Raw genomic sequence first — 23,706 nt, 5'->3', positions numbered from 1 at the left:
TAGAGTCAGCTGTTGCTTCGCTCCCACTCTCCCTAAGACTGCTGCCCCTAATCAGCTTTCCATTAAGTGTCCCTGTAACATCACAAGGTGTTTTTCCTCTCAGCTTCCCTCAGCACAAACTTTCTTCTTCTTGCCTATAGCATCTAAATGTCCTCTAAAAAAGTTTCTTCGTTGTGCCACCTAGCATCAGTATATGCTGGGCATATGAGCATGAATGTAGTCTGGGTGTCCACAATGAGAACTTGGTTATTCTTTTCCACAAATGTACATGATCTCCTAGCAGTGCAAGTGGGAGGAGAACTTGGCCTGTAGCTTCTACACCTGTTTTGGCCTTATGTAAATTAATTGTGGCAAAGATTTTTCATTGTAAAAGCTCCAAAAGTGGGGACTTCTTAATCCACTGGGAAGAAAGAGAAGTTCCCAGTGTTTCAGAAATGCTGGAATCTGAGAGGAGATCCCTGAAATAATGTGTTTTACTGCTGTCCCAACAGAATTATGAAATGCCGTTCAAGAGCTGACCAAAGAAAGAGGAACCTACAAGACATGTTCCTTTACCAAATTAAACATACTTTATGTAGTGCTTCAGTCAGCCATATCTCCCTCTAAATATTTTGTGGTCAGGTGTTCACACAGTGGGTTTTTTTTACCTGCTTTGCAGATGCAGGAACAGGGGAAACGATTGCAGAAGAAAGAGGCGACAGTAGTGACTTCCTTATGGAAGATATGATCCCCACATTCAAGACAGCCATCCGAGCTGTCAGGTAAATGTCTCTGATGCTCCTCAGTGTTTTGCTTTGACTTTGAATGCTTGTGCTTCAGGAAATCACATTTCCATGCTGCTACCTGTTGCTGTTTTAACTTTTTTTTTTAAATGCTATAGATAAGGAAATTCTAGATATATAGAAAAGCACCGTATTTGAAATCCTCTTTGAAAGTATGCAGGAAGAAAAATATTTTTCAGTAACATTGACCATGCCATTTTTGCAAGATCCTCCATAAAAATATTTGTTATAAAATAATAGTGTAGACAGTTCCTTATTAGAATATGCTGCAAATATAGTATCTTGCTCAATTTAATGATTATAGTGCTAATGTAAAATGGGAAATTTTGCTTAGCAGCTCTGAGCTGACACAACACTTTTTTATTAACAATTGTATGAGTGTGCAGTCTACATTTCAGCTGTCACGTTTTAATAAACGCTGAGGTCTCCATTTCAGAAACAGCTTGTGATTTCAGCAGTCAATTTGTGACATGTGTCACATCTATTTTCATATCACAAGAGTTACTCCTTAGGTTTAGAAAACTCCTAGTAAGGATTGATAATATGTTTAGTACATCAAGCACATAGAGTTTATTCACTGATGTTGTGTTCCTCCTCCACTCTGAAAAATATCCCAATAGGAAAACACTCTGCTTTCATTGCAATTGCTTTGTATTCTAGAAGTTGTTAAGTTTTCGGCCAGGGAGTTACTACCTTCCAGGTGAATATTGCAAATCTGGAGCGTCCCAAAATTATCTTCTTAGAAAAGCTTCAAAGAATGTGGTTATAAGCATATAAGCATGTACTTATATATGTATAATCATAACAAATATTCTCCTGGTTCTTTTCCAGTTGTATGCAGGAGAACCAGTAATTAAAAATTCCGAGTTTTCTCAAACCTGTTAAAAGCCATGTCCTACAGGCTTTCCTCGGGTTACCTTTGACTGTTTCCCTCCTACTGGAAGTTTCTTCAACCCTGCTTCCTCCACAGTTTTTTCCTTTCTATCCCAGATACCTGCTTGCATTCAAACACAGACTATATATCTGTCCTGTTTTCCAACCCCATCTCCGTAAGGCATGTTATTATTACTTTTGCAAAATCTCCTTTCCCACATCCTGTGCAAACCTAATTGATTTGTGCAATTTCCCTTTAAACTGAATCTTGAGCCAAGCTTTTTTTTTTACCTTCTATAATTTACCCAGACCCTGAATGCTAATGAGAAGTAATTCTTTCAGACAAAACCACTTAATGGATTTTCAAGGTCATGATCAAAGAGATTTTAAATTGTAATTGCTAACAGTGTGGTTCCTATTTTTAATTTATACTTTTTTTAAGTATGGTTCTGTTATTATCATGGAGAGTTGGGTTATAATAGGCATAAGTATACTTCTGAAATCTTGGAAGATTTATAAACAACGGCGTTAGAGAGTAGAAAACCTTTTAAAAGTCTTAATAGAAGTATCTTTCCTAAAATAAAGTTTATACAAATTTAAAAGGCTTAAAACCCCCATCAACCTTGAATAAAAATCAGCTCAGAGTCTTAACACACCTCAGCAATTCACCAATTCAGACCAATAAGAACATGGAAAATACTGAGAAAGAAAATACTGAGAAAGAAAACCCTCAGATACCAAGCCTAAGACAAATTAAAGAAATAAAGTGCTTTTCTTTCTTTACATAAGTTTCTTGTCTATTTGTTTAGCCTACCAAGATATAAGAGTGCAAAGTAATGTATTAAAAGAAAACAATGAAAAAAAGTATGTCAAACGTTTGGCAAGTGCTCTGGACAGCACTGGCCCTTATTATAAGAATTCTGCTATTAATTGCTGCTATTATTTAATAATAATAGTGATAATAACATTAATAATAATAATAATAATACAGTAATGTTATTCTGCTGTTTTTTTCAAGGACACTTCTAACAGTTCTAAAACTTTTACTCTTCTCCACAACTTAACTGCTTCTGAATTCTTAACTTTCCTGGTTTTATCTAATTAATATTTTCTATCCAAATCTTTCCCAGGTGCAAAATGAAATCCAAGCTGAAAATTACTAAGCATTATATATACTATAAATTAACTTTGTAATAGGCTGAAACATAAAAAAGCAGTGTCAGCTTCACATTTTCAAAGCTTTGTGGCTTATATTGCCTAAAAATAAATTCCATGTATGATTTTGTAGCTTTGAACTATTTCTAATTGCAATGATAGTGCTGAAAAAGACATTTATGTGTTTAATTGGTTTTATCATGTTAATTATAAAAAGCCAACTATTATATAATATTGTATTACAAGTGTGATATGATATTAAAGATTCTCAGCTTTTGTTTTATTGCCTTGTTTTGAAGTAACGTGCTCAGTTTCCAAACGTCCAGAGTATTTATCAATTATTTGATAAAACTGCAAATTATCATTATGGAGTTTATATAAGAAGCTAGTGATTTTTCTATTTATTATGCAGAATACTACAGTTTCGTCTCTATAAAAAAAAATTCAAGGAGACTTTGAGGCCTTATGATGTAAAGGATGTGATAGAGCAATATTCAGCAGGGCATCTTGATATGCTTTCCAGAATAAAGTATCTTCAGACAAGGTAAGAATATTCTGGAAAATAGGGAAAATATATAGCTGTGCTGGTAAAATGGAAGCACAATTGGCCTATTTGTGTACAAGGCCACCCAGAAGCTATGTCTTTGTATCGTGTGGCTAGTCGCTAAGAAAGCTTTTACCCCAAAGCATAAAGGCAAGTGAGCAGCTAACAGGGGTAACTGCAGCAGAGACCTGACTCATATTTAGAACAAAGAAATCAGAGTAAGAAGTCCTGTGAATTTTCTTTACCATTGCCTTATTTGATTAGGTCCAACTTTCTCCCCTTCTCCCCTTTCTGTAGGTGATAAATAAAAGCAATAGTTACTCTATATAGAGATTTAATTTGAGCTGGATTCTCTGCTGACCTGTGCCTGGTGAAACATCTCATGAGTGTAAAAATGCATCAGGACAGAAGTTTTTACGTCCCCTTCACTCATGTGTAAATTGACCTATATGAAAAGAAAAACGGAATTTCAGGGCTTTGTAAATGTTCAGGTGCAATCTGCCCACACAGCTCTTTCCTTATAAAGTGATGTGGTTTTGGGGCATGTCTGCAAAAATTTGGGCTACTTGCATCCTGAGCCACAGGCACAGGTCAGAGTTTGAGCTAGTAAGCACATCTGGATTTGAGTGCACATGTGTGGAGCTGTATTATTCACTCTCAGCACTGCACTGCCCACATTCCCAGAGCCCTCCCCGTCACTCTGAATGGCAAAATACCACCGAGACAGACTCTTGATTCTCCCAAGAATGGGCTGTGCAAGTGCAACTCTTGCTGCACATTTGGACCTTATTTAGACTTACTTTGGCTTTGTAAGGCTGCTCTGGCCCTGTTGAACTTCATAATTTCTTATTTCAAAATGCTTTTCCATGTATTGGGCTATCTCATTTTCAAGTGTATAATGTTTGACTCCCACATCACTGTTATTGCTCTAGGAAAGCTGCTCTCTTGAATTATATACCACAAACCATAATTGTTATTCTATAAAATGAGCTCTGTACCACGCGAGCTTAGGTTTCAATGCAGTAATATCTTTTTTAACTCAGGAAGTTGAGGAGAGCTCATTTTGTTAGAAATCTACATCTATGGTGGGGCCTACACACCTTATACTGGAGATCCTTCCTTTACCTTAGACTCAGGTGTTTGACTCATCATTTTGGCCAGCAGAACACCTCTTAGATACCCGCTTGAGTCCTAGCAGTAGTAAAGTTGCCTGATGTGATTAGACCTGTCTCACGCAGTGTTTATGGTAGAGCTTTGTGGAATAAAGACACACCCCAGGTGAGTCAGGGCAAGAATCAGAGCACAGCCTCGGCCTTGCAATGTTCAGCTCAGCGATGCTATACCCTGCTATAAAAAATAATCTGTAGCAGAAGAACCACAAAATTTCAACAACCATTTTGCACATATACAGGGAAGACCTTTTTTGAGGTCTTTGAAGAAAAAGCATAATCCTGGCGAGCCATATGAGATTCCTCTTACAGTTAACAGAGAGCTAGTGAACATAGCTTATGGCCTTTATGGCACAATTAGTCCCTGCTTAAACCAGATGCCTTCATGGATCAGTTCAATCTCCCTTACTCTCCCCTGAATTTTCTTTACTGTGTTGACTGGATCTTCACTGGTTGTAATTGGACAAAACCAAGGACCTGAGTCCTAGTCATTGTGTCTATGAATAATGAGATGCCATAAGAGTTCAATGAGACATTGACTGATGGTCCAGCAATGCCTAGCAAATGCCTAGTTAGCTATGTAAGGTTTGCTTGGAGATTTTTTTGGTTCCATTTTTTAAACTCCATCAGGTACCATGAAGCTATGCAATGTACCTCCATGGATTGAATGATAAGATAGATAACTGCTCTGTGGACTAGGGCTGACTGCTAGTTTGGTGTGTAGGCTGAATGAACAGAGGCTTACTTGCACCTGAGCAGTTGAACGACCAAATGAAAGAAGGAATTAATGTAGTAGAAGTGTGTATTGAAATATGCTGGAACCTCCCAAACAATCCTTTTGATTTTGTTCCAGATAAAAAGTCAAGTAGGAATCTTTGTGAAACTTCCTATCAAGATTTGTTTTTCAAACCAGAAGAATAATTAGTAAAGACAAAAAAAAATATTTACTTATAATTACGTAGAATAACTGCTAGAAAGTCATTGTTTTATTAAGGATATCAGGAATTCCCATATTCTGACAAATTCTGCTTTTCACTATGCAGGACAAAACCTGATGGGTCTCTCCTGATATTTTTAGAGGCAGCTGGTTTTGGACATTTTTGACAACCACACTATTTAGTTCCTTTGAAGAAAATGAAGTTATATCTTTCAAATGTAAAAATTTAGAAACTATTATCTAGATAATTACTTAATTACCATGAAATTACCAAGTAATTACAATTCAATGTATTGCTTGTGGACCATGAACAGAGTAAACAAGTCATGATCCTCAATATATTACCAAATCAAAATATGTTTCCCTTCTGAACCTGTGCTACAGTTTGCTGTAGAGATGTGTAGCATTTTCTTTCATGTGTTAGCATTTAGAGATGGACTTACGCAGTTGCACTTTTCTTTTTTTCAGAGTAGATATGATTTTTACACCTGGACCTCCATCTACTCCCAAGCATAAGAAATCCCAAAAGGGAGGAGCTTTTTCTTACCCTTCACAACAGTCTCCCAGGTGACTTTTTATGCCTAGCATTTCGCACAGAGCAAACCAGAAATTAAAAGTTCATTCATACCAATAAGCATGCCTTTCATTCATCCAGATGGTATAGTGTTATAGTAATGATTCTGAGGACATACTGCTACAAGATATGTGTATGTAAAAGTTGAACCAGAACAAACTTAACTTCCCTAAGAACAATGTATGATGGAAATCTAAACTTAATATCTTCTTAGTTGTCTAGCTTAGCTTCTCCACGGTTTGGAAATGTGGTTTTATATGAAATGTGTACCTTTGATTGCTGATGTGCTGAATTTCTAACATTCAACTAGTAAACCCACTTGAAAACTCAGTAAAAATCAACAATAGTTTGAAGGTAAACCTTCAAAGTGAAAAAAAATCCATTATAGTTGCCACCAAAAGTCAAGCACAATTTTAATTATGCTCCTTTTAAACCAATAACTGATGAGAGTTACTGAATATAAATTACAATACCAGATTTTTGGGTGTGAAAGTTACAGCATGTTATTGTATTGCTGCCTTCCTGGTAATAAGAATTCAATAATAAATGACATTTCTTCTGTTATTTACAACTATCAATCTGTCAATAAATATCCATGAAGAACCACACAAGACAATCTGTCCCCAAAGCTGTTATGGTTTCTTAGAACAAAAGTAACCTTATAGAAAATAAATTAATTTGGCTCTATCTGTTTGATCCCACCCAGTGAAAAATCTAAAACCACAAATGTGAACACAGAGACCTACATAGGTGAAAGAGGCAGTGATCATTTGGGAAACAAAGCAGACTGCAAAATTGGAATAAGCCCACATCAACAGCAACCCAATGTGCAAAATCTAACATGTTCTAGTTATATTTAGTTATCTGCTTTAGTAAGATGTTCACAGCTATATTTTTGATTTTGTCACAAAGAGAAGAACTGGACTTGTTAAAACAAAAGTTTTAAAATATACTGGTTATAAATCATGTTAAAGAACAAGTGCTTAGAAATTGTCTGGACTTTGACATAAGTTACGGCAACATGTAGACACTTTTAAGGATAATTTTGACACAATTTGATAAAGATTTATCTTGATAATGACTATCCTATCCTAAATCTAATTAAATTAAAAATCAAAGTTCTTTAATTAAACAAAGATCAAGTTCTAACCTCTTTAGTTAGTCCATCTGATGGATGGGCAGTAGGAAATTCCATAGAAGAAAATTTATTCTGAGATCTACTTTAAATCTCCAGGCCACTGTCTCTTTTCAGCATTTCTAGTCTGCCACTTAGTATTTGATTTAATGAAAATCAGAAAAAGCCCACTCAGCCTTAAAACTCAGATTCCAGTTTCAAATACAGTAATTATGAAGAATTAGATTTAAATGACCATCTGTAGACCCACTATCTAGACTATGTCAACGTTTTTCATGAACCTGAATTTTATTTTTTTGCCAAGTCTGTGATTACTTTCCACTTTCATTTTGGACTTTTTGTTTGCTCTGCTTTTTTTCTTGATCTTTATCTTAATTTTGAACTAAACTAATTTAAAATTAAAAATCAGGAATAGATTTTTGACAAATGCATTGGAATCACATAGAAAAGACTTTTATTCCCATTTGCATGATTAATAACTAAAGTCAATCTTTTCTTAAATGAGGCTCCAAGGAGCTATATGAATATATCACCAAGATGGTAATTCTGTGTTTGGATATAAATTACTTACTGTGATGCAAAGAAAAGTTGAACACTAATAGATTTATTAATTCTTTATAGAAATGATCCATATGTAGCCAAAGCATCTACAGCAGATACTGAAGACCAAAGTATGATGGGCAAATTTGTTAAAGTTGAACGACAGGTATGTAGTTTTATGGCAGTGTTGGAGACTGAGGTGCTTGTACAGAAATGATAAAGCTGACATAACCTCTGTCTGAGTCTTTGGCTGACCTGGTCAGATTTGTACTGAAAAAGGCTCACACAGATGTTGTACTAATAATCACAAAGCTCTTCTGTTAGTTTTCATGAAAGAATGTAATTAACTGGGAAGTATGCATCTTGAAACTTCTTGAATGAATAGGCCCCAAGACCCTAACCATGATGTTTCCATGGGACTTTTTCATTCCCTTAAGCTCCGTACTCATCACAACTGGTGTTTTGCTGAGTGCACTGCCTTCTTTTGCAGGGTCTGGCAGTCAAAAGTATTGCCTCCACATGTATTTTTGGGCCTTCTTTCTGCATCCTAACCTATTGCTTCACAATTAAAGGCACTGTTATTTTTAAAAGTATAACTATGTAAGATGGAAACAAGTGGCATTGATTCACATCAATTCCTTTCATGGGATTTAGATGTTCAAGCACAAAGTACTATCACAATAGACACTAAATTAATCCTAATAGTAAACCTGATGTTGTGGAATTATTAAGGGTTAGAGAATAGGTCTGTGTGCAAAGGTAATTCCATCTGTTCTATTTTGGAAGCAGCTATCTACCATATGACATCAAGACTATGGTCATAACATTAAAGAATGCTGTTGGATTCTGGGCTGCCAAATATCCAGCAGCGCTAAGAATTTTTTTTAGCATAGTTCATAGGGGTGGGTCTTCTTAATCTGAGGCAGTTAGAGGATAAGATGGAATCCACTTCAGTCCATCTTTCGAGGGAAAGTCATGATTATCCTATAGTTATCTTCATGACCAATGAAGACAGCAGCACATCATTGCGGGAGGCAGTGCACCTATGGGAGCATTGACTCTTTCATTGAACAACTGACATAAGACAATATTATAACATTGGTATTTTTCAGGTGAACGACATGGGGAAGAAACTGGATTTTCTTGTTGATATGCATATGCATCATATGGAACAGCTGCAAGTACAAGTTGCTGAGATAAGTCCATTGAAAGAAACTGCTTCTCCTGCAAAGGAGAAGAGAGAAGACAACAAATATTCTGAGTTAAAAACAATAATATACAAATACACTGAGCAGTGTGCTCATGAAAGTCCTTACAATTTCCAGCAGGTTCCAGTCAACAAAGTCAGTCCTTATGGTTTCTCAGCACATGGTCATATGACTCATTCCCAACCTTTATCAATAGGTGGGCAAAACTCTGGCAGACTGCAAGCCACACCTTCCTCAACTTCATATGCAGAAAGGCCAACAGTTTTGCCTATATTTACATTAATGGACTCCCAGGTTAGTTACCACTCTCAAGGAGACCTACAAAGCCCTTACTCAGATAAGGTGTCTCCAAGGCAGAGAAGGAGCTTAACAAGAGACAGCGATACTCCGTTATCCCTTCTCTCTGTCAACCATGAGGAACTTGAGCGCTCCCCAAGTGGCTTCAGTATCTCCCAAGAGAGAGATGACTTCCCATTTGGCCCCAATGGGGGATCTGCATGGATGAAAGAGAAACGCTACCTAGCAGAGGGGGAGACGGACACAGACACCGACCCTTTTACACCAAGTGGCTCCATGCCGTTGTCTTCTACGGGAGATGGGATTTCCGATTCAATATGGACCCCTTCAAACAAGCCAGTTTAAAAGTGCGTGTGGGGGCAGTCACTGGTTGACTTCTCCATGTAATGTAAGCATACTTTGTAAATCTCACTTACTGTACACCCAAAGCTTACTAGTTCAAAACACCAATGGCTGCATAAGATGCATGTGATATTAGTGGTAGTCATTCTGCACCATTTCATACAATTTACTACTGCAGTTTTTTTCATGCTACCAAAACTAAGGAGCTTAGTTTTGAGCATGGTTTGCATGACTTTACCCTATATAAATGGTACAGCTGATTTCTTCTATGATACATATCTATCTGATACTCTTCAATACAATAATGGTGAATTGATAACAGGTGAGATACAGTGGTCCCTGATACATTAATTAAACAGAGCAGCAAAGTAAAAATATTTTCAGGAGCAATATCCCTTATTGGAAACATAACATCTGAATCCATTTTCTAATATAAGTAAATCAATCTCTGACGAACGTAGCCAAGAATATCTAATATTCAAAGCAGGGGAAAAGCTGAGTCAAAGCAAATGTCCCTGCTGAAATGGTTTTGTGAACTTAATATTTCTCATGTGATCTATTATACAACTACTCATGAAATGCAATGTAAAAATGAAATTGGGGATAGAATTTAAAGTTATTAATGTCACCTCTTGGCAATGGTCATGGATATTTATTTATTGTAAAATGCAAATATAAATCCCTCAAACTACTTTGAAAATCACCACTGTAGTTTGTATAATGCTCAAAGCATGACTACAATGCAATTTTGTAGAAAATTTTTGCTAATCCCATATGTTACCTATGAGGCCAAATTTTCTTTCTGTTCCAAAAAAATAAGGTTGTTCAGTGTAGGAATTCCAGGTTTATACACTCCACTTTTATTGACTTATGTGCTGCTAAGTAAGCTGCAAAATGTGATTGTGCCTCAATTTCCCAATCTGTTATTTGGGAGTTATACTTACATATATATGTACAGATTGTAAGGCTCAATTCACTGATATTTGCCAAGCACTATGATCTCCTTAGATGTGCAAAGTATTGCTATTCTCTTCCCTGTGAGTTCCACAATGTGGGATGGTGCCAGGATCAGTTTCTCTCTGGTTACCCTTTCTCTTGGGAAAGGACCGCTCCAAATCTATCAACTTGTGCCATACTTAAGATCAGTGTACAAATAAATAAATACCATTCTTGTCACCTGTCCCTGAGCAACAGAGGGATGACTATGCTCCCTATGACTCAGCCGAATATTTTTTCATGGGAACCGGAAATTATGTTGAGGGAGAGCAGGGAAACAATCCAGACCACTTGAAACGGGGCAGAAATGAATCAAAGATCTCACCACTACAACGGGAATGTAGTATCTATACAACTAATGAAACCAACTTGTCCAAATATGCTCTGCAGGATTCATCTGATGTCAGCCCAGGTGTCTATGAAACAGTGTCTATTTGACATTAAGTTTGATGGCTGTGCACTTTTTACAGTTGGTGAAATACTGATCAGTACAGTCAGTGAGCACAGGGTACAAGAGCCAAAGCACACATCAGCTTTAAGATGAGATTAATCTCATTTTATAATTCAATTATCTACACTAATTTTCTACCAACTTTAAGGGAAAGAGGGGATGACTTCTTTAGTTGCCAAATGATCAGAGACACATGGGAAAGCTCTCACCCCTACCCCACTGATCCAAGGAGCAACCTCTCTACCATGGCTCATATCTGCCTCCTGATGAGGGTGACCTCTGTCACTCCAGACAGTGCCTTCATCCCCATGACTAGAGCACTCACCAACAAAGATATAAGGATTTGGCCCATGAGAGATTTTAGAAGGTGAACTTTCTGTAGTGACTGTTAGTATTACACTGCAGCTGCACAGCTGAGTATCATTGGCACATCAAATCAGAGCACAAGAAAGAAATACATATTACTGGACTTCCCATGTGTGACTGGGCATTGCACAGGCATGGATAGAGTGTACTTCAATGGAAGATACCTTCTTGGGTTTTGCCCATTTTAGTAAACATAATGTTTGCTTCCTCAGTCTTGTTGGCATCATGTGACAGTCATTCCATCAAGGGAGCTTCTGTTAGCTTCCAGATGTAGGCATTGACTTCATCTTCATTGTTTATTCTCTGTTTAAAAATCCATCTAAAATATCTTCTTACTTCATCAGCTTCTTCAGCTAAATTGTGATACAACCTTCTGGGACAGATCTTCAGGGAGAACAAATTGTTATTGTTGCTCAAGTAAATAATGCAAACCAGCCACAGCCTTTAAATTCTGGGCTGAGTCTGTGGAGCTGTTCTGAAGCCAGTAACTATGATGATGTGAGGCACAATTTTGGTAATTACTTAATTGACAAAATAGCCATTGACCTGAAAGGTAATCTGTGTTCGGTGCAGTTTAATGACTAAGCTTGAAGAGAATAAAACTAGCTGACAAAAGTATAATTCAGTACAATTTGGCATATTGAGAAGAATTCTTTGGCCATCAGTGGAAATACTAGTATTGCTCCTGCTGCAGTCTTTCTGTGTAGTAATATGGGCCTGAGGTCACTCATAAGATTTAACCCTCACATGACAAATGAATGAAAAAGAATGAAAAATGATTTTAACATTCCTAGTCTACTTCTGTAATTGGTGTAAGTTTATGCTAGACAATCATGCTTCACTCTTCTTATGTGTCAAGTGTCTAGCATCCCTACTGATTTCATTTGAGTTTGGCCCTTCTTAAAATGCTTTCGAGATCTAGGCAATAAAAACTCAAGGCAGCCAAAAACCAAGTTAAATCTGAGAAATTAATTTGTGAATAACTTTGACAGTGTCTCTTCCACGAAATTCTTGACCCAGTTCTCCCTCAGATTCTTCAGTTCACTTTTCAAACCTCTCCCATGCCAGATCATATAAAGGGAATCTTTTTTCGTTATTAAACCTGGCTGAAAATCCATGGGTCACCTCATTATAAAGCTATGTTAATTCCAAGAGGAGATCCAAGCAAGGGGGAGACTTGGATGAGTCTTCACGTGCAAGACTGTAGACCCAAAGAAAGCAGGATTTTGGCTGCCCAGCGCTGTGTACACTTAGCAACTGAACTGCCTTCGAGGTAGTATTTGCTCTGGAGTGTCAGCACCAATTTACTATGTGCAGCTGAAAAACACCAGGTTTAGTATTTGTAGCTACATTGTGAAATATTTAATGACATGCTAACTGGCTGTTTAAGGTCTGCCTCTTCTTAAAAAGTCTTGGTGGTGAGCTCAGCAACGACCCCTGCAGTGGACATCTCTGGTTCCTCTGAAAAAGACCCAAGAAGAGGTCAAGGAAGACCCAATTAACTTATTTTAGTATTTATTTTTCCTAATACATTTCTTTACACTAAAACCAGTCACTGCTTGTTTCACAGGGTGTTGTATTTACCAGCTCTCTGCCTCCTACACAATCTGAATTAAAAATAGGATGTTTATCTGTTCTGCTGTTCATGCTGACGACAGTCACATGTCAAGATGTCACCAGCAAGGTGACAACCCTGATCTGGGATGTGCACACACTTCACAAGACTCCAATTCAGGTTGAGTCCAGGGAGTGCATCAGCCTTGAAACTGCAGTTTATGTTTCTGCCACAGATACTGGACAAAACAAAATAAAATGTATGTGATTATTAGTCCTGGCAACATTTAAAAGATCAGGACCTGTTTTGTGAAGTAGGTTCACCTCATGCAAGGAATCATTTATTCACAATTTCATTTGAGAGAGACATCTGGGTCAACAGCATTCTTCCTCATTCTAGGCACGAACTTGACATCTCATTTCATAATGAGAAAGTGTGGGACTTTGCTGTCCTTGAAGTCAGTGAGAAACTTTCTAAAACTGACATACTGGAGGCAGGATTGGGTCCTAATCTCTCTACGAATTTCCTTGTGAAAGAGAGCACTGATTTGTAGACATTTTTCTTAGCTACATTTTTATGCTGATTTTTCAGTCACTAACAAATCACGCACATCTGTAAGTTTCGGAAACAGTGAATCTTTGTTTGCTTTGTGTACCTGTCTTTGCAGTACTATTATCAATTAAACTGCCTCATTTCAGATTCAAACTGAGACTATTTCTGTCTTATTTCATTAAGACAGAAGTGAATGGTTAGCTAAAATCTGCAGGTATAGAAAATGTGATCTATGCTCCATTTAATCAGTTGGTCCTTTAAAAGAGATCTAGTTAAGTAACGGCTGTTGTCCTTGCCTTGGCTTTTCCCTGCACTGAATTAATCAATCTGGCTCCTATCAAAGCAACAGGGAATTTGCCACAAGAAGAGATTGATTGAAAACCCCCTAAACTGACTTTGACTATATATGCTCTGTTCTTATGTGCAACTTTGCTGCATTGTTACCGTTCAGAGTGGAAATAATTTTAAAATTTTCTGCTTCAAATTGTGGCCCAGCAGCACCGCCAACGAATTTCCACCTGAACCCATGTGTAGCAGGGGCCGCTGAGTTGTGGCCTTCAGGCCAGCATTGTGGTCCGACCAGTTTGCAAGATCACAGCCTTGAGAAATCAGAAACACAGATTAAGGAGCAAATTCAGCCCCTCTGGGATCCCAGTTGTTACAGGGGTGTCACATCTACCTGTGTGAGAACTGAGTTTTTCCCACAGCGCAGATTACGTGAGAAAGAGCTGGATCTTGATTCCTTGCACCCCCACAGCCCCCACGACCAAGCTTTAGGTGCCTAAGTGTTGCAAACCTTTGTTTTATAGCACCTCACAATTTTGGTGTGATATCACTTTTTCTGGAGTCCAGCTGAATGTGGGTGTTCACTTTTGAAGACCATTTTCAGAGGTACAGAGGTAAAAGAAGCCATTTACAAGTGGGTTTAGCTGGGTACTGTGGGAACAAGGATTCTCAGTATCACTATTGTTTCTGATTAATTAGACTGTAAGATTTGATCCTTCCCAATTCAGCTTTTAGTAGCTTTCCTTTGAATTTAAGTGAATCAAAATACTGGAAATGGGATCCTATTTCCATCCTATAGAATATGCTGAGACTGAAGGTTACATAGCCAACTGCATTTTGTTTTCTAGTTCTGGCATCTTATTATTACTAGTATTTGTGCCTTGCTCACTGAAATTTTCTCCATGCGACAAAGATGCTTTTCAGATTCTGGCTGACAAGGGAACAAAACTTTTATACAAGTGGCCTTTAGTGTTCTTTATAATATTATTTATTGTAATTTTTAAACTGTATGTGTAATTTATATTCTAGCACTGTCCAATATTTGAACAACTTTAATATGTTTATTTCAATATATTATGCAAACAATACTTCTTAACTGATTTTTTATGTTCTGTCTTTAAAAACTGCACCACTTATTAATAAATAGAAATTTCAATTATGATGTAGAGGAATTTATTTTCATTTAAATCGTGATATATTCACACCCATTCAAGGAACACAGTGTTGTATGTGCCCCCAGCAAAGACATTGATTTCACCCATGCAAGACTGAGCTCACAGTTACAAGTAAGTTTTATCTGGCTTTCACAGCTAGTCCTGCCATAATATAATACAATACACACTAGAGTCCATTATTTGTGACTTCTTTTAATTTCATGGTCATGTAACTTACATGGCTTTGACCGTATGCATGTGGGAAAATGAAAACTAGGGGAAAATATGTTTGAATTAGAGACAATAATGTGCTGAAATATGAACTTGCATGCAAAATGTATGAAGAATATAGTAATGGCACAAATGCTCTGAATATCCTCTGCAGGGAATTTAACAGCTGGCTACAGCTCAGGTTGGGAGTTCAGTTTCCTAAATTCTGCCCCTGGCTCTGTTGCTGAATTTCTGTGTGGTCTTAGCCTCGCATCTTTAGCTGTGTGTCTGTCATCCTGATGTGTGAGACCACCAGAAGGCTGCTCACGTACCTCCCAGCATCATTGTGAGACAGTATGAATTATTTAAAAGGTCTTACCCTCTTGCATAAATAGGAAGGTGTTACTGAGGAAAATTCACCTCAGACATCTTTTCTACAGACAGTTCCATTTGTAGTTTTGGCTGGGGATAGCATTGTAATGGTATGAAAAGTATATATGCGTAGGATATATAGGATACATAGGTGTTTCCTCCCAGCTGCTGGTTTGGGAGTTATGTGTTTCCTTGTAAAAGACACAGAGTGTGCAGGCACACGCACAGCTAAATTTGCTTGGCTCACAGTATTGCAGGAGGGTTGGTGGGTGTGGGAGGGGAGGGACATTATATAGCCTGTCTGGCTTTGATTTCTTTCAGTGATATCAGTCCATAACAGCTAAATATCCAGTTGAAGACAGCAATTTCTGTTCTTGCTCAGCCCCTTTTGCAATGAGTGGAGGCAAATCAGCTCTTTTCAGAGCATGACCCAGGCAGCCCTACATCAAATGACTCAGACTGCCTGTCTCTGACTGGCGTCTTTCTTAACTATAGATTTGAAGGTGACCAGCTTGGACAAACACGTATATTTCTGATTGCTAAAAAAAATGAGATGAATCCCATCCTATCAGTTTGGAAAGAAGGCTGAAGGGTAATTCTCCTAAATGAAGCAGGAGGGGAGCATGTGAAACATCATCTCTTCCCAAAAATATCACTGAATCCACCGGAATATTTTTAAGGCATTCCTTCTGGCTTCAACATAATGATTGTCAACCAGGAACCAGCTATACTCAACAATTCAAATGCAACCTAAAACAATTGTTTCTTAAATTTTTGTGGTAGGTAAAAAATTATTCAGCATTTATTCCAGTTTTGTATCTGCTTCTATATCCCTGTAAATTGGGAATAATTAAAAAAAATAATTAAAAAATACTGTGTCCAACGTCCAGTTGTGGTGGCTTTCTTTCATTATGTTTTGTTTTGTTTTTTTAAACTAGATCAATTTAAATTGGGTCAATGCCAAGCTCTCACGGCCAACTATCATTTTTTTTCCAAAGATCAACAGTATTTTTTTAAACTTATGCACCAAAGTGTGAAATTCTAAATTTCTTGGGTTCAATTTTCTTATGTACAACAATAACATTTTCTTTATTCCTTACATTTCTTTCAAGACAAACACAAAGGTACTTCAAACATCCTTTATAGACATTATTTGAACTGAACAGCAACTACACAGTAGAATTCTTTTGCAAAGAAAAGCAGACAACCAAAGCAATGATATTGAAATGGTTATTTCACAGACACCATAGGTGAACCACTCACCTTTTGTTCACCTGTACTGAAATATGTTGCATTCACATTTCCCCTTTGCTGCTGGCCAAATATATAATCATGACAAATCACTGGATTTCAGTGAGGCACTGGGTTTGATCTTTTGTGAAATGGATTCTAAAAGGGGAGCAAGATGTAATACCTATCCTCAGGTAACTTGGTTTTTATATTGAGGGAGTTTTCCCTTCCTGCAGGCTCTGCTTATGTTTATATGATACTGCTGAGGTTGTATGTAACTATTCCCTGCCTGAGCAGTGTAAGACTAAGACTCAACAGTTTAGAAAGGGTAAATATTGATGTGTCTAGTATGGCACAAGCCACAGTGTCAGAAGTGGAAGTTTCTTAGTGTATCCTTCTTTTTCTTCTCTGGATAATTTGAGCTTCAAGGCTTTACAGATACTTGAAAACTAGCCCAGATAGAATCTCTTGATTAACAGTGAGCATGCTTTTGGATCACGGGGAAAGGAAGGAATCAGGGAAGCCACATCCCATGGCACAGAGAAGCAGGAGAGATAGACTATCTTTAAAGAAATTTCCCTTTAAGGTTATTCTTTCCCAGTATATGATCCTCATAGCTGGTACCTAGTGAGCTTGGGACAGCACCACAACTTCTCTCCTGCTTCCTTGGGTCAGATGCAGAAAGGCAGCAGAATGTAGAACAGGAGACATGGGAAAAAAAAAAAGGAGATGTGAGATATGCTATGAATGTATTGGCAAGTTTGATGGGACCAGTTATGTGTCTGACACATATTATATCAGCAATTACAGCACTGGATAAAACATTCAATATTTTCTAAGTTCTGGACTGCTGAAATGTCTCTGTGTCTAATCAAAGCATTATGAACCTCTAGATTTACAAATCCGGAGTGCTTGATCACTAACTAGCATCTTTGGAAGCCCTAAAGGAGCAGTGCAAGGTATTGTGCAGGTCTGTAAAAATCTCATGGGATGAATGTAACATGCAGAAAAGGAACCAAAACCACCCGGATTGCACCAGAGATGATCTGGGTTTAAGACAGACAGGGAAACAGAGCTATGCAGTTTCTGTGACAGCAATTATGCTCACCTCTTTTCTGGAGAAATATTTACACTATGGATGGACATTTGGTGGCACAGCTCTGCAGAGATATTATTACAATGGCTTTGTTGTCTTTGAGACTCTCCAGTGAATGTATCTCAGTAAACAACAACCAAGGCAGCTTATATAGCTCTGCATTAATCTTCGTTGTCATGACATGCCAGCAACATTGTTGAGGAATGGAGTAGCACCCAGGTACTCAGTTTTTATGCATTTAATGCACTTTCCATGGAGCATGCAACGGCATTCTTCAGTTACGAACTTCTGTGTGTTCCTAGTGCAGAAGTCTTGGCCCATTTAAACACGGGAAACCAAATTCTGGTGACAGAAAAGAGTTTCTGAGAAACATTGTCTTTCTAATTTTCCAGCTGAGGTAAGTTTCTGACAAGGAATATTGCAAATGCATTTTATAATCCTTTACAACATCAGCTGTGATAATTTCATGCCTATTGTCACTACATATTTTCAGTTTCCATGCCTCCTTTTATTCATGTCTCTCTCCTTTTCCTCCCTTCCTTAAGAATGTGCTTGAATTTGCAAAAGTTTTACAATGTCAGACACTTTAAAGAAAAGTGTTTGCCACTTTAGAAAAATAAATATACAAAATATTCTTACTGGAAGCAGTTAAGCTGAATGGCTGTATAGTTTACTGCTTATTCTTTTCAGGAGGTTTTGTGGTGTTAGTACTAGTCTTAGCAAAATATTAGAAAGAAAGATTAAAGAAAAAATGTCATAAAGGACAGAGTTCATTCGTGATTCTAAATGAATTTCCTGAAATGAGAAAGAAGTTTTATGAATGAAAATAAATAAATTTTTATGTATATAGATACGCATATGTATAAATACATACTTGATATTCAAGGTGAAGTAGTGGGTCCTACACGTGGGTCACAAAACCCCATGCAGGTCTGGGGAACAGTGGCTGGAAAGCTGCCTGTCAGAAAAGGACCTGGGGGTGCTGGTCAATAGCTGGCTGACTTTGAGCCAGTGTAAGTGCCCAGGTGGCCAAAAAGACCAATAGCATCCTCACTTGTATCAGAAATAGTATGGCCAACACTAGGGAAGTGATTCTTCCCCTGTACCCTGCACTGGTAAGACTGCACCTCGAATACTGTGTTCAGTTTTGGGCCCCTCAATGCAATAAAGACATTTTGCTGCTGGAGCATGTGCAAAGAAGGGCAACGAATCTGGTAGAAGGTCTGGAGCACAAGTCTTATGAGGACTCTCTGAGAGAATTGGGCTTGTTTCATCTGGAGAAAAGAGGCTGAGGAGACACCTTATCACTTATTACAATGACCTGAAAGTAGATTATAGTGACACAAGTGTTTGTCTCTTCTCCCAGGTAAAAATGACAGGATGAGAGGAAATGGCCTCGTGTTGCTCCAGGGGACATTTAGACTGGATAGTATAAAAAATTATTCTCAGGAAAGGATGTCAAGCATTGGAACAAGAAGCCCAGTGGAGCAGCTGAGTCACCATCCCTGGAGATATTTAAAAGACACGTAGATGTGGTGCTTAGGGACATGGTTTAGTGGTGGACTCGGCGGTGTTAGGTTTACAGTTTGACTTGATGCTCTTAGAGGTCTTTCTCAGCCTAAATGATTTTATGACTCTATACATAGTTCTCCTTTTATGAGATGAACTTTCATAGAATCATAGAATAACCAGGTTGGAAGAGACCCACCGGATCACTGAGTTCAACCATTCCTATCAAACACTAAACCATGCCCCTTAGCACCTCGTCCACCCGTGCCTTAAACACCTCCAGGGAAGGTAACTCAACTACCTCCCTGGGCAGCCTGTTCCAGTGCCCAATGACCCTTTCTGTGAAAAACTTTTTCCTAATGTCCAGCCTAAACCTCCCCTGGCGGAGCTTGAGGACATTGCCCCTTGTCCTGCCCCCTGTCACTTGGGAGAAGAGGCCAGCACCCTCTTCTCTACAACCTCCTTTCAGGCAGTTATAGAGAGCAATGACGTCTCCCCTCAGCCTCCTCTTCTCCAGGCTAAACAACCCCAGCTCTCTCAGCCGTTCCTCATAAGACCCATTCTCCAGTCCCTTCACCAGCTTTGTTGCTCTTCTCTGGACTCGTTCCAGAGCCTCAACATCCTTCTTGTGGTGAGGGGCCCAGAACTGAACACAGGATTCGAGGAGCGGTCTCACCAGTGCCGAGTACAGAGGGAGAAGAACCTCCCTGGACCTGCTGGTCACACCGTTTCTGATCCAAGCCAAGATGCCATTGGCCTTCTTGGCCACCTGGGCACACTGCTGGCTCATGTTCAGTCGGCTGTCAACCAACACCCCCAGGTCCCTCTCCTCCAGGCAGCTTTCTAGACATACTTCTCCTAGTCTGTAGCACTGCATAGGGCTGTTGTGCCCCAAGTGGGGGACCCGGCATTTGGCCTTGTTAAACCTCATGCCATTGGACTCAGCCCAGCGGTCCAGCCTGTTCAGATCCCTTTGCAGAGACTCCCTACCCTCCAGCAGATCGACACTTGTACCCAGCTTAGTGTCATCCTCAAATTTGGTTTATTCTTCTAAAAGAGAAGTAACAAAGAAAGATTACCATATTTATAGAGTTGTCCTTGACGAAATATATGCAAAAATAAATAAAATACTATTAGAAGAACATTGCCAACATCTGAAATGAAATTCAGGTGAAAATAAACTTTGTAGAGCCGGTACATTTCTTAATAAAATAAACTAAAGATCCTGCATAATTGTGATGGCAGAAGACTGAAGGAGAACTGTTGAATTATAATCAAGATTTTTCAGAAAAAAATATAATTTACCCAGTTGATACTTTTATAAATAAAACTTATTAAACACTTACTCAAAGTTGCTTTCATGGCAGCATTTATCATCCTATAATAAACTGTAACTGAAGATAAAACTCCAACCATGTTTCATTCTCTGTTACATGTTAGCATCTGATAAGAGAGGTGCAGCTTGATATGTGTTTTCCTACCAGACATATAAAATAGGTAAGTTTCATAGAATCACAGAATCATAGAATAACCAGGTTGGAAGAGACCCACCAGATCATCGAGTCCAACCATTCCTATCGAACACTAAACCATGCCCCTCAGCACCTCGTCCACCCATGCCTTAAACAACTTCAGGGAAGTTTGTAAGATGCTTTAGATACTAGAGTTTTCCTTGGGCAGCATCTCATCTTTTAGGGCAGAGATGGTTTATAGCTACCCAGGACTGTGGATAGCTGCACCTGAGGACACTGTCAGACTGGGATAGAGCAAGTGGGAGGGCATGCTGTTTGCTGACTCTGGCTCAGGTTGCACGAATATATGGCTGGAGCCCTCACAGTCACTCCTGCGTACTGCAGCTGCTACACAGAAGCATGTATTTAAAATGCCTAAGAAAAAAGCGACAAGTGAGTAGCACTGTGTGACTTCCACACTGTGTTCTCAGCCCACAGAGAGATATAACACCAATGTTCGTACTTGGCTTTCTCCTGCTACTTGGCTTTCTTTATGCTATGCTGTCCTTTCTTACAGATATATCACAGGTATTTGGCTTGAATATGTGTTTGTTCAAATTGCGTTAGCAGGGACTTACCCTGTGCAGCCTTCAGCAAATGAACACATTTATTCAGTAATTTATATGAATTATGTGCCTATACTGTGTTACTAAGACGATGCTAAAAACGTTTTCTTTTCCTATTCTGGATTTTGCAATGATAATTATGGACAAAGTACAGTCACACAAAGAGATGCTGGAAAAAGGAAGAGCGTAAAGACTATACTCCTGAGAAAGCTACTTGCTGAGTGTGATGCTCTGAGTGAGAACACAGCATTGTCCTTCAGAGTCAAAGTTGGGGCTGAACAATGGTCCCCTCCCCAGTCACCTGAGCATCACTCTGCAGCTGAGGAAAGTTAAAATTACAGAGTCCCAGGGTAAAACGCAGAGTGAGGTAAAACCTGCTGAAAGTCAAATTATCCTCATAGCCAAACTTCAAATGGTTGGAACTGATCCCAGTGCACACATTTTCCTGTCTATACCAGGTTTTGTCAGCTGTTACAGAGAGGACTTTCATCCCAGCCTTCTTTGATGAGATACTGAGCAACTGGTAATTAAAGCAGTAAAAGTAAGTCTTGTCAAAGAAAAGATGTTTCCATAGTCCTCAAGCTAGTCCTCAGCATTTAGTCACAGAGATTTTCTTTTTGTCACAACAGTAACTTCCACATAGAATTAGATAATTTTAGATACTACATCATCCCACTGGACAGCATTTTTTCATGAAAGGCAGAGTGAAAGAAAAGAAATGTAAGATTGTGTATGTGTGTGCATGCATATGGCTAAGCATTATGTTTACCAGCTATAACTATTAAATGAGGCTGCAGTTGCCTTCTAGGTTCTGAAGTTCTTGTTGAAGGCAAGATTGTAAGACAGAGACACAGCCCTACCACATACAAAACATGATCCCATAAACATCTTTTCTGTGAGAAACCAGGACACCCCAAAACATATGACTGAAACCTGAAACTAGCAAAATTACTTGCTCATATCCAACATGCTGGCGGGTTGCAGTAGGTCTCTTCCTTCTTTGGGTAACATCAGAGCTTTCTTTGCAAGGCTAGGAAAATACAATTAAACAAAGGCAAGTGACAACAAAACAAGCCTGATAAGACACTAGTTACCCAGGTAATACCTACAGTAATAAAATAAGTAGTGCTGGGAGCTCAACAACCCAAATGTCCATAGTAATGGTAGGGTCATGACATTGACAGAAAAATCCTAGAGTGCTCCTCACCAGCAGCCCCAAACTTTCCCAAGCCAGACTATTCCCAACAGTTTGTATGCAGCCATCCTGTGCATCTCAGCTGCTGGCTCCTCTTTATCCTCTCCCTAACAGGGGTCAGAAAATGTCTCTGTTGAGGTTTTGTGCAAGACCCTTAAGCACATTTTGTTTCATAGACTGACTGTGCATCCATTTAGGTTTCCTTTTTTAGCTGTTACAAAGTTGACGTGTTCAGTGACTTATGATGAAATTACTGACTGTATAATTATCTGCTTTTAGCAGTATTGCATCTAAACTTGCTGGTTTCATAGGAATCATTTGCACTCCACTGGAATAAATGAGAGCAGAATTTCACGCACTGTTCCCAACAGTGATCCTCTCTTGGATACTACTAAACATCACTCAGCATCACCAGAAATCCCCTATGTCATTGTCGTGATCAGATATTTCCTCCTTCATCACCACTTAACCACACCGTCTGGCAATTCTCTTTTTAACTGTCCTTTCGTTCCTTTGGATATTCTACAGTTAAGATACACTTAAGGTTTCTTCTGTGCCCTCTTGACAATGTCCCTTGTTTAAATCACTCCTTGAAAGGTGCCTAAAGCTTTACCAAAGTGGCTTAGCCTGGCCTACTTCATGCCATCAAAGGTGGTGCTGGCTTAATTGCAGTGATATGAGCTGTCCCTTTAAAAAGGAAAAAAAAATCCTTTCTGCTTTGCACTTCCAGTTGTTACTGCCAAAAAAAGCTTCCAGTCCTCACCTGACATGCCACAGAGTGTTTCCATGTGGGATTCAACAGGCACTTTGTGTGTTTATGATTGTGTTACCTCTAGTTAGTCCTGGGATTAGGATAAAATTTTTCACAGGATTTTAAAACAAGATTATCAAGCCTATCTACTCAAAGTCTTTCACAAAAAGGTTATTGAGACCTGACAATAACCTTCAGTTTTATATATGCACCGAAGATAACAATCTTTGTCAGGAGAAATCAGGTAAGTTAATATCAACTATTCCAAATCTCGGTGGTTTCACATGTGCTTGAAGGAAACTATTTCAACTGTGCTATTAACGCTCAGTGGAAATGAAGCAAATGAAAGGT

At 38.6% G+C, this 23,706-nt stretch overlaps 1 protein-coding gene across 4 annotated transcripts in view; it reads left to right on the top strand.

The window, feature by feature from the left end:
• KCNQ3 (potassium voltage-gated channel subfamily Q member 3) overlaps positions 1-15,673 on the top strand; it is a 207,500-nt gene extending 191,827 nt beyond the window's left edge. For all 4 annotated transcript variants that reach the window (XM_069854678.1, XM_069854676.1, XM_069854675.1 and 1 more), the window contains 5 exons: positions 659-761; positions 3,223-3,354; positions 5,929-6,027; positions 7,791-7,875; positions 8,822-15,673. In XM_069854678.1, coding sequence (XP_069710779.1) covers positions 659-761; positions 3,223-3,354; positions 5,929-6,027; positions 7,791-7,875; positions 8,822-9,559 — 1,157 coding nt within the window. In that variant the 3' untranslated portion in view covers positions 9,560-15,673. The remainder of the gene's footprint in view (positions 1-658; positions 762-3,222; positions 3,355-5,928; positions 6,028-7,790; positions 7,876-8,821) is intronic.
• The last annotated feature ends 8,033 nt before the right edge of the window (positions 15,674-23,706 follow it).

The sequence above is a fragment of the Phaenicophaeus curvirostris genome, chromosome 3 (genome assembly GCF_032191515.1).
Source record: "Phaenicophaeus curvirostris isolate KB17595 chromosome 3, BPBGC_Pcur_1.0, whole genome shotgun sequence".
NCBI lineage: Eukaryota > Metazoa > Chordata > Aves > Cuculiformes > Cuculidae > Phaenicophaeus > Phaenicophaeus curvirostris.
The sequence above is the reverse complement of the archived record's forward strand: the minus strand, read 5'-3'. Positions and strand labels throughout refer to the sequence as shown.